The sequence below is a fragment of the Melopsittacus undulatus genome, chromosome 6 (assembly GCF_012275295.1).
Source record: "Melopsittacus undulatus isolate bMelUnd1 chromosome 6, bMelUnd1.mat.Z, whole genome shotgun sequence".
Classification (NCBI taxonomy): Eukaryota; Metazoa; Chordata; class Aves; order Psittaciformes; family Psittaculidae; genus Melopsittacus; species Melopsittacus undulatus.
In genome coordinates, this window is record NC_047532.1 from 64013927 (window position 1) to 64029686 (window position 15760).

The 15760-nt window shown below is 41.8% G+C and overlaps 2 protein-coding genes across 6 annotated transcripts in view; one reads left to right on the plus strand and one right to left on the minus strand.

Moving 5' to 3' along the window:
- Nucleotides 1-1147, minus strand: part of AGL (amylo-alpha-1,6-glucosidase and 4-alpha-glucanotransferase) — a 38466-nt gene extending 37319 nt beyond the window's left edge. Inside the window, exons 1-2 of the mRNA XM_034063842.1 lie at nt 1016-1147; nt 495-644 (exon numbers count right to left, since the gene is read on the minus strand). Of these exons, the coding sequence (XP_033919733.1) occupies nt 495-576 (82 nt within the window). The 5' untranslated portion in view covers nt 577-644; nt 1016-1147. The remainder of the gene's footprint in view (nt 1-494; nt 645-1015) is intronic.
- Nucleotides 1148-1961: 814 nt separating this feature from the next.
- Nucleotides 1962-15760, plus strand: part of FRRS1 (ferric chelate reductase 1) — a 28291-nt gene continuing 14492 nt past the window's right edge. For 2 of the 5 annotated variants that reach the window (XM_031054459.2, XM_034063824.1), the window contains exon 1: nt 10678-10906. The gene's annotated coding sequence lies outside the window, so the exon portion shown is untranslated. Of the gene's footprint in view, nt 1983-10677; nt 10907-11623; nt 11644-11825; nt 11944-15760 lie in introns of those variants that run through there. The other 3 variants (XM_031054460.2, XM_031054461.2, XM_031054462.2) reach the window with 3 other exon arrangements.

Consider the following 15760-nt stretch of genomic DNA (forward strand, 5'->3'; position numbering starts at 1 on the left):
GATGTTTCCTGTTTGGTTTGGGTTTTTAGAGGGTTTTTGGGGTGTGTTTCTAAATAGACTTAAGAACACTTTCAGAGAGATAGAGAACGTTAAGTTCTGACAAGCAAGCAGCCAGAACACTAACACAGCACAGCTCTAAGACACCTGACAGGCAATTTAAGATTCAGGAGGACCTAAAGAGTCCGTATTCTGAAATGTCCCCTCAGACTTTGCAAGGTATCAGTATTATTGACATATTTCAAAATTATAAAGGGTGCAACATAACACATTGCAGATAAACACTAGATTTATAAAGGCTTCCTGGAGTCACGTCAGTACGTTATAAATGCTTTGCACTTCATTCCCTGGAGACTGACAGCAGCAAAACCCGAACCCCACCGCAGGCTGAGCTCCCTTCCCACTGCTGCCCGAAGGCGGTGGCGAGCTCCCGCGGACACCCCGCGAGAAGAAGAAGAAGCAGGCAGTGTTTGAGGAGACCGCTGGCCCCGACCTACCTTGCTCCAGCCTGAAAAGAGTCTTGTCCAGCTTCTCCATCTCGCCGAGGTGCAGCAGCCGCGTTTCCTTACCGCCCGGCATGGCTGCAGCCGGCTGCCCGAAGCTCCTCCCGCACCAGAAAACTCACTTCGGGGACGGAAAAGCAAGCCCTGCCATAAGGAAACACAAACAAAACCCGCACAGGTCAGCGGCGACCCCCGGGGGACAGCGGCCGCTGGCCACGCCTCACGCTCCCGCTTACATGTTCCCAGCGCCGGGGCAGCGCAAGGACAAGCCGCTGCAGGGCAGGGAGAAGGGTGCGAGGGAGCTGTCGGGAGGCGCCCAGCCCTGGCCGGGCACCGCCGCCGGCAGCACCTCGGGTACGCTCCCCGTCCCACAGCGCGGCCCGGCCCCCAGCCAGAGCCCCGGGGGGCAGGGCTGACACCTGTCACTGCGCTAGCCCGCCCCGGTACTGCCGGGCCCCTCACCGCCGCGCTGTCTGCGTGGAGCGGCGCCCACCTCATCCCCCCTCCATACTTACCAGCGGGCCCGCGGAGCGGCGGAGGCGCAGCTCCCCGCTGAGGCCGAGCGGAGCCGGGACGGGGCGGGTCGGGACGGAGGCAGCGGCGGTGCGGGCCCGGGCAGGCACTTGCACACTCGCCGGCGGCAGGACCGCTCTTTTTCCTTCTCTTTTCCTTGCTTTTCTTGACACAAACTTTATCGGTTCCGCCGCGGCCGCGCACGGAGACGGGCGGCGCCTGCGCAGCTCCCGCGAGAGCCCAGTGCCCGCCCCGGCAGCGGTGCGGGGCTGGGCCAGGCCGGGCTAGGGCCGCCCCGCCCCGCCTCGAGAAGCGCTCCCCGGGAGGAGAATTAGCTCAGGGGCGACGTCCGTCCCCGGTGCGGCTGCGGGCGGGCTGAGCTGTCCACCAGGCAGGCCTCGGAGCACACCAGGGCCCGCGGGGAGCCCATCACAGCCCTTGCATTTACAGCCATAGCCCCCACCACGGCATGAGGGATCGCCAACCGCCGGGGTCTCGGGCCAGCGCTCCGTGTGTTTTAACGGGCGTTCCGCTGAGGGAAACGTGGCTTTAAACAGTGGCTGGAGTAGCTCCTTGCGGCGATGGAAATGCCGCTCCAAGGGGCTTCCGCGGCCGATCCCGCCCCGCCGCCTCCGGTGCCGCGCCGCTGCACACAGCGGCCGGCTCCTGTCTGACAGGCTGCGCTGCGAAGCAAACATGGTGTCAGCCAGTGTTTAAGTGCTATATATAGGGTGTGGAAAGGGGCTGCGGGGATCTCTCTTTGAGCAAGAGGTAAGGTGGTTTTAAATACAAACACCACTCCAAACCTCAAAACCCACCCGCCTTGTTTTGGAGCATCCTGATCACCAGACAGCCCTTCCCATTGCATTGTGTTGCAGAATACCTGGAACGGTTGCTCCAGGCCTCTCACCACCTAAGTCATTGACTGCATCCCACTGCAAAGGTCACCCCCACTCGCAGCTTCGGAAGGTCAGTTTGTTTTTATTACCTAGAACTACCTGAAATGAAACACCACCACCACCACAGTGCTTCTCAATTTACAGTCACGATGTTGTTATACTGTTTGTTGCTTTTTTTATTTTCAAAGTGTTTTGTGGACTTGGGAGGAGCCTGGAAAACAATTTTGACAACTATTTTACTTCAGTCATCCCATGCATAGCCTTATAATTGTGTTTTACTGCAACGTGTTCACCTGATTATGATGCAGTTAGGGTCAGATATAAAGAGGAAATTCTTTAAGGGTGTTGAGGCGCTGGAATGGGTTGCCCAGAGAAGCTGTGAATGCTCCATCCCTGGCAGTGTTCAAGGCCAGGTTGGACAGAGCCTTGGGTGACGTGGTTTAGTGTGAGGTGTCCCTGCCCAGGGTAGGGGGGTTGGAACTGGATGATCTTAAGGTCCTTTCCAACCCTAACTGTTCTATGATTCTATGTATGCATGGAGGCACTTCCACCCAGTTCAGACTGAGTCTGTTACCTTTTGGTAGCTGTTTTTTTGCCTTCCCTCCTTCACTTGCTCCTCCCTCTGAACAATTCTTTGTTCCTCATTACAGTTCACGTTTTTCTGGTATTGTTGAGAGAGGTTTTCATGTTGGTGTAAGTGATGAATATGTCAGCTTTTATGCCCCAACAATATTAGAGTCCCTAGAGAGACTGGGGGAAAAAGCCCCCTGTGTGTTTGTGCAGTTCCCTTAACATTCACCTCAGTGAGACTCATTCAGATTCAGATTCAGAAGTGATACTTTCAATCTGGATTATTTTACATTGATGTTTCCTGGGGGCCCAGTAGGATTCTCCCATCTTCCTTGTCTTTCCTTGCCCCACTTTTTCCTACTCATATTTCAGGCCTGTGTGCTTTGTATACAAGGACAGACTTGCACCTAGCAGAAGCCCACCTCTCCTGGTTTGCTGGCTGTTTTCTCTGATTAGGATGTGTCCTAGCAAAGAAGATATAGGAATGGGAAATACAAGATGCTCCAACAGATATGGGAGTTTTAGGAATAAAAACAACAGACATATAATTGAAACAGATCTGGACCATCTCTTTGCAGTTGTGCTCAACAGGCTTCAGCAGCCAGAAGTGACTCTGCTGCAGAGCCTCATACAGGAGTCTGCCTCCAGGTTTTCTATTGTCCTGCTGCATTCTGTTTTTGTGGGATTTAGAAATTCCCTGAGCTGCTTAGGCAGTGAATGCTTCTAAGAGAGGAAGAGCAAATAATGCCTATGTAGCCAAGTCCTTTGCATTAATAGTTACTCTAAAGTGCATGTTGAATACCTTATGAAAAGAAAAACCCCAAAGGGTACCACTGAAGGCAATTTCACCACTGCTACTGAGTTTTAAAATATGTCTCCACTATACTGTGCATTTAGACATGTTTTGAAATGTATCCAAGTTTGTGAAAAAGGATTTTGAAGTTACTCAAGACAAAAATCATTAGGAAACCAAACTAGCACACAACCTCCTGGTTCCAAATCCTAAAGCAGTTATTTTGATCAACACTTGTGGCTGTAGCTAGAACAGATGTCAACAGCCTAAACGAAGGACACGATCCATTACACAGCAAAAAAGTTCCCCGAGTACTGTTGAATCACTTAGTGACTAGAACAGTATAATTTCATTTGCCTTCAATTCAATATGAAAAAAATTACCATTACAACGATACTGAATGAATATAGCAGGTTTATGAAGTTTAATCAGAAAACAGAGCAGATTGCTCTAATCCTTTCTCTGTCAGCATCACCTCTTATGCTGACACATCCCTCACAGACTTTGGCCTGTGTTAGCAGACATAAACTGAGCAATTTTTCTGTATATGGGAACCACACCAGCAAAACATCAGTGCATAAGTGCTACCATTTAGCACTGTAGATATTGTGTAGGACACAGCCAACAGCAATCAATCATGGAATTTGCTATACTAGCATCTAAATGGTGGATTTGACAGTACCATTTTACTTTCAGTTTGCAGTTTCTCTGTGCGTGATATGATTTACCATAGCAGGAAGAGATCAATAGTTGCTTCAAAGTAAGAGTGGATACCATATCAATGTCATTATCAGGAAATAATTTCCCAGCTTTTTCAATCATATTTGTACCAAGATTCTTCCATTCTTTTACATTCATCTTCTTAGTATTCCCTTCCCTCGCACTTTCTGTTTTGCATCACAGGATTACAGAACACTTCCCCTAGCCATGGCCTCGGTACACTTTGGGGAGCCCATTCACTAGGTGTCAAATGTCATATTGCTTTATGCCTGTTTTAAAGGTTATGACTGCAGAGTGTGGGAACTTTGAGTACTTGCATAACAGTACTCTTTTTTTTTAGAAATAATTAGTTTTAATAACAGAACAATAGCTCCCAATGACAACAGTAAAAACCAACTAGCAGAGAGAGACCTTAACTGAACAGCTAACTAAAATTAAATGCAGATTCCTTTGGCCTGTGTGCAGGAGTAAGAGACTTCATAACATTTAAAGTGAGAGCACAGTTTTTCTCAATGCCCCACACCCATGACCTGTAAATTCATGAGTTAACACTGGGCTGTGGTTCAAACAATAGGAAGCTTCAGAGTTGTTGACCCTTCTGTCAGCTGTCCTCTTCTAGTGGAGAGATCTCATCCAGGAATGCAACACTGATTTTAAAGAAAGCTTGTTTTCTTTAAAACTCTCTCCGCAATTTGATGAGACTGAAGTCTTTTCTGTGAGTTAGAGCTTTCCTATGCAGTGGCTGAAAGCAAATGCTGTTCTTGGACATGTTATGTGCCCTGCAGGAAATTACACATGGCCTTGGACTTTACAATCTAGTACTAAGAGAAAATATTGGTCAGAACATTGAAGTAGTCACCTGTAGCATATTTTTCTCTAATCCCTTTTAAATAGATAAACAGATTGCATTAGCCTGATAGGCAGCGAATAACTAGTAGGCTGGAATAAAAATGTCTATATAAATAAGAGATCAAATGAGATGGAGAGGCTAGGACACTAGCGTGTGCAGTTTGCTCTTATTGAACTTGTAAATGCCCTTTCCTCCAGTTACTTGGCACTGTTGGTTTGACCTTTCAAAGATGAACTTGGTGTCATCAGGAATTTTTGGATTGCAGACACAGTTTTATTTATTTTTAATCCCAGTCTAGCCATTCTTTTACTGTGTGGCCTTAAAAAAGGAATGCTTTCTGCTTTAACTTCTATATAAAGTTAGTCTGCTATAAATTTTTAATAGAAGCTTGTACAATTTAATGCATTTGTCTTTAAAGAGGTCAGAATAAAATTTTGTTATGTTTACATGGAGCTTTTCACATAATTGCTTGAGATTTATTTGCGTATGGTTTAGCTAACAGCATCACATCTATTTGATATTAATAATCTGCAATTGTGGTGACTTGGCAAACAACATTTTAAACTAAGTGTCTGGATGGTATTCTTATACCATTTAACTTAGTTAAGAGTAGAAGAAATTAATGCATATTGGGACAATTTTTGTTTTACAAGGATAGTATGTTATACCAGTTTGCTGAATCACTACCAGCACTTTTATCTTCCCATAAATTGTTCCATTTAGAGTGATATATGCTGAGATTTAAGACTTCAGATTATCTATTCTTAAAGGAGCTCTCGTAGTTTTATCAGGCAGATCTGCTCTTTTGGTTTTATATTTCCTCCTCAAAGATAAATATTTAAAGAGTGTCTCTTGCACAGTCCGTTTTCTTTATGGTGCCCCTTCCTAACATATCAAACTACAGTGATATTACCATGGATATTTTCCAGGTCCATTAAAATGATAATCCTTAAATTTTACTGAAACAGCTCTTTAAGTTCAAATGGCAAACAACTGATAGCACTTATGTCTGTTGTATGAAATTGGCATCTGATTTTTAAGTGAAGAAGTAACTATGTACTAGTCCCACATAACCTGAGGTTGTCTGAAAGCTAATACTGGGGTCTGTATGCCTGCTTTGTAATCATTCATCACAGATAGAATTCAAGCCATAGCAATTTAAACAGTCTACCATGCTGTAATGTGTTGCAGCAGGAGAATATTTCACCAGATGTATGACTACAGAAGCATTTGTTTTAAAAGATAATTTTAATCTCTTCCTCATCTTCATGCCTTGGAAATCCCTGATTTCTCATTGCCAAGTCATGTTCAGTCCCAGGCCCCTTTTCAACATGTTTTTGCATTCTATCACCAAGTTAAGCATGAGCAGGGAAGGTGATGCAAGAGTGGTTTGCACTCTAAAGTTAAAGGTTTTCACTACAGAGCTAAAATTCATACTGACAGCTCTTCTTTTGCTATATAGCAATCAGTGCACCTAAATCAACATTTAAAGTTGAGCCATCATCAATTGCTGCTACCAGAAATTCAAAGTTCTTACTTAATGTAAGATACCCATGTATTTGATTTTAGGATTGCTGATCAGAGGTAGATTGCCCAAAGCTGAGCAGCAGCTCCTATGTGTACTCATAGGAGCTAGGAATTACTGCTGTATGTTGAGACAAACTGCTGCTGCTGCCCAGCTTTTCAGAGTATCTTATCTCTGTGCAAACTCCAGCTCTCCATTCCAGCTTGATTCTTGGTGGTAGAAGAATCACTGTCCCCTACAGTAGTACAGTACTGATATTTTGCCTCCAAGTGTGTCTGTGACATATTTATTGTGTCACTTCAGGTGCCATGCAGCAGGTTCCCCCAAGGCTTGAAATTTCGAAGGTACCAGCTTGCACAGAGACCATGTACTAACCCGATTCTGCAGGAGGCAGCTTTCCGTAGCATCTCTGGACTGGGTCACACCTGACTTCGTATTCCCTTGTGCTCATCAAGTGAGGATTGCTGCTTGTAGGACTTGAAAGCTGTGATGAAATAATCTTTCTCTTACCCTTCTCACAACTCTCCTATGTTGGTGTAAAATATAGAAAACTCAAGAAAGTGAGTTGTTCAGTACTTTTATCAAATAAAACGTCAGCAATGTGCATCAGATAAAGTGATGGCCCATATAAAATTACTTTATTGGATTCCTTTATCCATTGATTTGATTGTGCTGTGAACTGAGTGAAAGTGGAGACTTTTCCAGAGCCAGTGGCAGGTTGTCACTGCATCATAGCACCTGCATAGACCTGGCTCAAATTGGGATCACGGAAGCAAACTTCATTCTTTTACTTCACATATGCAAGGCGTTAGTTTTTGGAAGGAATTCTCTTGAAGTCAGAGTCGATACACATTTGGGTAGAAACTAGGACGCAAGTACTTCAGCCGCTGGTGTTCCGGGACACCAAAGTGAAGCTTCCACGTAGTCGAGTGCAAAGGCTTATTTACTTAGTGGCTAATGCCACCAGGTGGTTGGGGAGGGGAATCAGCTGAAAGCTGTGAAGTGAGGGTTTCTTTCTAGATAAACAAGTATCGTCGTATAAATACAATTCTAAGGCTTCATTTTTATACGTGACATAAAACAACGTAAAAGCAGTGACAGTAGAAGGGGCTGATGAACAGAGAGGAAGAAAGACCAAGGGAAGCATTCACAAAAAAGGATATTTCTGGAGGTCAGTGGGATACATGTATCTATTTGATATATGTATCTATTTTGTATCCTTTATTTCCACAAAATAGAGTAAGTCAGTTGGTATGAAACAGGAAGCTTAAGGATGATACACTGGGACATTTATTTCCTTTTAGATGGTCAGGGTTGTTTCAACGACTCAACATTCTCCTCTATTTGGAGAAAAAAATGCATATGCAAATTGTTTTGGTAGGAAAAAGTTTTCCGATCTAATATTATTGTTATTATTTCCCTAATACATATTTAGCTAAGATGATGATACTGAAAAGCTTGAAAAAGCTTGAAAAAAGTCTGTTCCTGTAAGTGTAGGATACACAGAAGTGGGGTGTCTTCATAGGAGGACCAGTATCCCGCATGTATTGGGCCAAGTCTAAATGCACTTTTTCAAATGCATATTAATATATCAAAATAGAAAGCAGCAGTAACAAAAACTTCTTAGATCCAAGCTACCCATCACCAAGACAATCTGATAGGGATGCAGCCTTTTTGCACATCACGTGATTTAAGCTCAAGTAGTGTTTTACTGAGATAATCTTTCCAGGAACACAGAGAAACCATTTGTCTTGTGCACCATACATGAACCTTGAGCAAGGACTGATCTTCCAAAAGACCACAGTCTTGCTGTATAGCTAGCTTAATACCTCAGAGGAAAACTGATTACAAGGAACCACATAATAACATGGGGCCTCTTCAGACCTAACTTCAATGACTTTTTGTTTTCCATATTACTTTGGGCTTAAAAAATAGCACAGTGATCAGTATATACCTTGAACTGTGCAAGATTTCATTTCCAAAATGCTATATATTTTACTTAATTGTTTCCTCAGTTCTTAAGGAACAAAAATTCCCCTTTATGTACTTGGCATGAAGCCTCCTTGTTGCTTTCCAAATTATAAGCTTTCACTTTCTTCCTTGAGGTTCTGTAACAAACTATGCAAAAAAAGACATCAGCTTCTTTTCATGTTAGATATTATGTTGCTTATATGCCACTTGATATTGTCATCCTCTGACATATTTCAGTAGCAGGCTACATGATTTTATTTCTCTTCAGGCTTATAGGAAACTAAAACCCCAACTTCCCAGACCTCTTTGTCTCTGATACTTTGGTTAAAATAGAAACTAATGCTTTGCAATAATTTCATAATTATTATGAACATACTGATAGAACTGTAATTGCAGAACACTCACACAGAAGATGCATCTGTGGACTCTTTATGGTTCGTATATCCTAATCATAGAATCCTCAACAAGGTTAGGTTGGAAGGAACCTTAAGCTCACCCCATTCCAACCCCTGCCATGGGTGGGGGCACCTTCCACAAGAGCAGGTTGCTCCAAGCCCCATCCAACCTGGCCCTGAACACTGCCAGGGATGGGGCAGCCACAGCTTCTCTGGGCACCCTGTGCCAGCGTCTCAGCACCCTCACAGCATTTTATTTCCTTGATACATGTTGACTGTTGACACATCACAAGTCAGCATGCAGTACTCTTTCATAGAAATATTTTCATTAAGGCTGTAAAACTTGCTAACAATTTTTCTTTTAAGGATATCAATATGATTGAAAAGTCCTTCCAGACAGACAGATGATTGCCAGTTCAGGAGGAGTATAGGTACTCATACTCTGTACTTAAGAGCAGTTGTTTTTTTCTTGGTTCTCTTGGTGTTTTCCTGGTTTTCTTGCTTTATAGCTGTATGGCAATAGAGCCAACACCTTCTGAAATAAGAGAAGCTATGAAATGAGAAGCAAACCAATATTCCCTCCCTTACTTTTCACAGATAAATGATTTTTTTCCTGAAGCTCTGATTATAGTTTCCAGCAGGATTGTTGCTTCATCCCTCCTTGTGGGTATTAATGAGGAAATTATGTCCATATGTATTTTTATATTTCTAACATGTCTCAGAGACCCCTTTTTGCCCATGAACCAAGACCCTAAAATAAGATCTTAAAAGTATTTTGATATTGATTCCACTATATTCTTTGTAAATTAAGGATCTAAAGTTCATCAAAAATGTTGATCACTCTGGTCACTAGAGTTTTCATACTGTAAATGTATGTATATTAGTATTTGTCATACTAATACTGTATCTGCAAGGAAGGCCGCTTTTAATCAGCATATATGAATTAGAAACACACAAGCACTTAATAAAGCATGGATGTACTTGGGCTTAGGATTGTCAAACTCTTTCATATTTTGGTGACCTTATTAATAACTTGTTATTTGTTAAGTTCATAAATTCATTAGTTCATTCATTAATATTCATTCATAAACCTAATTATACGGCCCACTCCCCCCAGCTAGGGGGAAATATCCATATTTCATTTTAAGCTATTGATTATGTGTTGTGTTTCTTCAGGTGCTGTAAACTTAGTTCAGTTGCTGTAAGATCAGTGAAAGTCTGAGCTTCCCAGTGACTTTCATAAGCAAGATAATAGGAGTGTAACAAACAAGTCATTTGTATGGCTAGGTAAAGTAGTTCATTATTGTTTTTCATGTTAAATATATCTCATATATATATTATGACTTCTAGGGTTAATACTGCTTTTATAGAAATCAGTAGAATACTAACAGAGCATTTGCAAGTTCCATTTTCGTGGAGAAGTGATTTTAAAGAAAATACGGGTATTTCTAATCTGAGGCAGGACAAAATTCCCATGGTATTTTTATTCAATAATTGTCTTTGCCGCTTTATGAGCAATAGAGGACTAGGAACAAGAGGAAATAAAACCAAACTCACAGAAGCCTGTGTGAGTAACTGCAGTTTCAGCAGGTAAGACCCCAGTTACAGCCAGTACTTATTTGCTTTCTTGAGAACAACCCGATTTTGCAAGCCTGTGAATGGGAGCACCTTTAGGCACACGAATAGCACTGCACATGAGTTTAGCAAGCGTCTGTAAGGACAATCTCTCAGTAACACCCCCAGCGGCAAGACTCTAGTCGCAAAACCAGGGCATTTATCAACACCCCCAGCGTTTGGAGCCAGTATAGGAACGACGTGCCCTTACCATATGTCACAGTACTCCAGCTTTCTGAGCGGAGAGGTAGGAGGCAGGCTCTTGCAGAGGAAGGGGCTGGCCCTGCCGGGCCCGCCTCCTTTCCCGTTGCCTTTCCCTGCGGGCAGTGGTGGGGGGTGGATGGGGCTGTTGTAGCTGCAGGATGCCGCGTTTAGACTAACTTAGGAAATGCTCAAAGTGTGGAGATTGTAGGCGTTTTGAAAGCTAGGTGTGCTTAATAGAGTGTCTATAGTAGCTGTGAAACTTTTAAAGCACCTTTAAAGCTGCCTTGCATGCGGGCAGTCCTGAATTGCTTTAAGGAAAATTCTTAAGCCTGCTTGCCTTAATGAGTAAAAGGTAAGCTCTGGCTTATTTTGGCTGGAAACCACCCCAGCCATGTTCCTCTTGTATAGTGTTTGTTTCTTAATGTTATGTGAATATTGCTTCCTTATTTTGCTTTTTCATCAATGTGTGTACGGAATAGCTGTGTGGTAGCTGTGACAGTAAATGTACTGATCCTGTAGTTGGATTTGCTTATTGTTATAGATCAGTCTGTAACTTTGGGTTCTTTATAGAGTTTAAAGTTTGCAAGGTTGCAGGCTTAAAGATTCTGTGCAGAGCAGGTGCCTAACAGAAAGTTAAATAATAAACTGAACGGGGTAAAATCCTTGCCTCTTGTTCATTCTTGGTGGGATATATGGGAAAAAGACAAAATTACCATGTTCCTCTGTAAGATTGCTCATGCTTCTAAAAGTAAAAATGTGTCTCTTTGGTAGGGAGTAAATGTGTAATAAGCTTTAAAATTAAGCTGCAAACTTGTACCAACTTCTACCTTCAGGAAGAAGTTCTTAAAAGCTGTGGTTGGACTTCGTGGTTCTTTTGTTATTTTTGTAGGTTTTTTTTTTTCCTTAACTGTGCCAGAAGATAATTAAAATAATCGCTTAATATGAAACTGCCTGAGCTCTGTGGAAGTAGATGTCTGCTAAAGCAAAGGAAGCTGCAGGGTCCCTGCTTTGTTCCAGCTCATGCACTTCAGCTGATGTGTAGGGTCTCATGGGCTGAGCTTGGGGAGCAGTATAAAATGTGTGCTCGAGGTAAAGAACACTTAGAAATGTTTTTTTTTTGGTGTGTGTACTGCTTCTTCTTTCAAACTCCCTGTGATCCTGGCTTTGATAAAGGTTAATGCTGTTAGATGCAAGATGTTCCAACGTAATGTAGGTTGTCTTCCGATTAGAAAGACAGTGTCAGTTTTACTTGGACTTGTTCACTCTAACAGAAGTACTGGCTGAGAGGTAAATATCTACACTTGAACTGTTACAAAACCTGATTTGGGAACAGACAAGCCTTGAACTTCTCTTTGGATGTTTCCTGAGTAGAAGGACCAAGAGGCTGAGGTGTGTATGTTTTGTCATCTTGGGGATATGGAAGTGTTTGTATTTTAAATGTAATAAGTTATTGTCAATGTGAGCACTACTTGTTTTCTGCTCTTGCTCAATCCCACTGCTGTGATTATGACCACATTTAAATGAGCAGAAGCTAACCCAAGCTCTTCCTCTGAAGTTGGAGGGGAGGTGACTCTTGAATAGCAAGGCAGCCCACTTTTGCTTTGTAAGAGTGTATTTCTGAAGATACATGGCACAATTCTGTTAATACACCTTATTTTCCTTTAGATGGCTTTTTAATTTTCTGCTTGCACTCTTGGCTAATGGTGGTTCCAAGAAAGCTTCTGGCCATTGTAGTTTTTTGTCTTTTGAATTGGCAGTATGTTTGCCTTACCCCTTCTCTCATCTCTTTTTCTTCTCTGAAACTAGCTTTAGATTTCGTACTTTGCAGCTAAGGTCTGTTAAAAACTGACATGATTTCTGTGAGGAGTTCCTGAGTCTGTGTGAACATTGTGCTCTTGAAGAATTAGGCTACCAGGGCTGAGACCTGCAGGGACTGAAGGAATGTTTTCATCACAGGAGGGAGTAACTTGCTGCTCTCTTTTTATCCAAATCCAGTCACAGTAGGATTGTGAGGTGTAATAAGGAGTGTAAATTCCCTTGTATACTGATAATTACTTTGGCCTTTAACCATTAATGTTTGGGTTACCACAGAGGTGTTCTCATCTTATTATGGCCTGTCATAAGTATGAAATATAGCTACTTCATTTCCATTCGTACTAACTGAAATGGTTGTTTCTAGTTCATTTTTTTGGGCATAGCTGTTGTAGGTGCTCAGTGGGATTTTTTTGGCTGTCTCTTACTTCAAATAGCTGTTCTGCATCCCACTACTGTTGGAATAACTGGCCATATGTGGAGTACCTTTGGGACCCCTGTTCTGCTCTTTCTACATGACTTTCCTCCAAATTTCTGGTGGGTTGTATGCAATGTAAGTTCCCCCCAAAAAGGGTGCTTATAAAAGCTCTATTTCTGTCCTGAGTTCTGACCTATCCAGCAAACATCTGAAACAACTTGGCTCAAGAAATGCTTGTCTGAAATTTCAGATTATTTTATTATTGAGCAATCTTTGTATGAAATTGAATTTTACAGTTATAATCAAATTCCATATGAAGTAAGTATTAATGGACATTCCAGTTACTCAGCTTCCTTGGAAAAGCTTAACTTCCTTCTAAAGCATTTTGCACAAGTTAGGAAAGTGTGATGAGAAGATGACTGTTGCTCTGTATATTTTTATTTTCTGTTAGAGAGCTGCATTATAAATGGTTTTAAGTATACAGTTCTTTCTTTTCCTCCCTGCACCCTAAGAGAAACATGAAGTTTGAAATCCTGTCAGAATTACAGGTGATGATGGAGTTTGTTAGAACAAACTTGTTTTGAAGCTTTCTTTTGTGCCAGTGGGTGTGAGTTTTGTATTATATTGAAGATTAAAGTAGGGAGGGTGAGGAGTAGAATAACAAATTTCCAGTCATGCCTCAAACTAATGAATATTGAAGTATTTTTTCCATTCCAAATCAAGGTATGGAACAGCAGTTTGACTAACTGCCTGATACTGTGAAACAGTGTGGTGTGCCCTAGTAGATCTGTAGGATATGAAAAGGACTCCTGCATCTGATACTGTCTCTAGTTGTATATAACATTGAAAACTCTGCTTATAGTACAAGACTAAAATCACATTTATGTGATTGTGTTCTGACTATGGAGTATGCTTGTAGCACATCCTATGGCTTCAGGACATTTACTGCTGCATGCTCTCTGGTGCAGCTGGCATGGAGGCAGGGTAGAGGAAGGAGATGATGGATATTCTCAGGTCCTTGGTTAATACAAGCATTTCAGTGAAGTGCATTTATGTTGGATCAATGTGCAGAAATCCTTAAACTCCCTATTGTTCTTCAAGGCAGTTCAAACCATAGTAAGTTAACAACGCTGGAGAGCTGCCAGCTGAAAACTGCTTTAGGAATTAGCTTTTATATTTAACATTGTTATCCTTCAGTCCTGAAGTCAGTGATTCCCCTTCCTCTTTAGTACAGGGAACTGGACTGTCTGCGAATTCATAGGCTGTCACCAATGAGTTGTATTTTAAAGGGTCACAAATAAACCACTACAGCCAAAGCTGCTTAATACAACTTGCAAGCAAAATCTGTCAAGAGGGACAAACCTACAATTTATAATAAGTTCTAGTGGAAACACAGTATTTTCAAATGCTGTAGGTAATGGCTAGCTGTTCCACAGCTTACACACCTCAAAAACAGAGTTAACGTAGATTCTCATTCTGAATCTTAGCTTTAATGGCAATAGTTGGTGATTTAAGGTTCTGTTGCAGTTTGTCATGTTCTTATCTAGAAAAGATGATCTTGCAGAGGTCTGCTGATTCATTGTGACATTAATCAAACCCCTTTTTGTTCTGGGTTGTACTTCTGGGTGTAGTTGTGAGATTTAGTTGTCTTCTCTGCTTTTCCTACAAAGGTGAATATCAGAAAGCAGTGGTATATTCTGCAGTTTATTGTATGTTCATTTATTACAAACCTGTATTCTTTTACCTCTGTGTGTAATTCTTGGAATGTTAAAGCTACTTACTCCTCTAATTCTCAATAACTGTTCTGCACTGTGGTGTCATGTATATAATATATGTGCTATATGTCTAAAAATGCAGTCAATCCTGACTGCATCACTTGGAGGGAAGTTATGTTATCATGGCTATAGAACTCCAAAGAGAAAAGAGGAAACCATATAACCTTACAGAAGGAAGTGACTGTTTTACATAGGAGTGATTTGCTGCTTGCCAGTGGCTGACTTTGGTGTGTGTTTTTGGTTTTGCTGGGGTCTTTTTTTGGTTGGGTTTTTGTTTCTTTTTGTCTGTTCAGCAAAGCAGATGCTCTATTGGCTAAGGATGAATATAAATAATCTTCAGGCTGAGTATAAAGATACCTTTTGTCACTTCTCAGAATTGCTTGTTGCTGTTTTATTAGTGTAACTAAAAACCACTTCCTTAAGTGTCTTTTCAAATAATGTTCATTTTTGAACTCCTAATGCTATGTGCTCAGCATTCTAGACTCACTGTTCCTTTCTGGCCAGCCTGTCACATTCACAAGGCACGACACTGTTTCATGCTCCTGTGACATGTCCTTTCTTAGAGCTAAAGGAGACATCTTAACCTGTTATATGAGGAAGTTCTGCACATTCCTTGGATTTCCCCTCTACTTTCCTTCCTGTATGTTCTGGTTTTGTCCTTTTTTTCCTTGTTTGTTGTGGTTGGTTTGAGGGTTGTTTTGAAAAGATCTTGCCTGAAGGCTGAGGGTTTGTGTGCATGTTGTTGAAAGGGGTAAGGAGATGCAGTGAGATCCTAGGGGCAGCAGATGAGTGGATGCAAACTTCTATTTTTTTTTACTATTCCAAACAACAATTTTAAATATGAAGTTCTACTGTGTTATAAAAGGGGTTTACTGTGGTATTTGAGTTAAAGTCCAGAGCACTTCAATCTGGAAGTAAGGAAAAATTTCTTAAAGCTTGACGTTGTCTAGCATGTTGGCTTATTGTACTGCTTTGCCTCCAGTAACACTTCAGGTGTTTTCCTAAAAGTACAAAATGAATCTTGAATCACAGAGTGATTGGTGTTATAAGAGGGCTTTTCATCTTCCATCTGCCTCTTTTGCTGTGTAAGTGGAGAACAGAGAGTGCCCTGACATATTTCCAGATTAAGGAAGGAAAGACTTCCCAAAGCAACTGAATGTATTGTTTGAGGAAGGCTAAATTTGAATCTGGAAGTTACTAT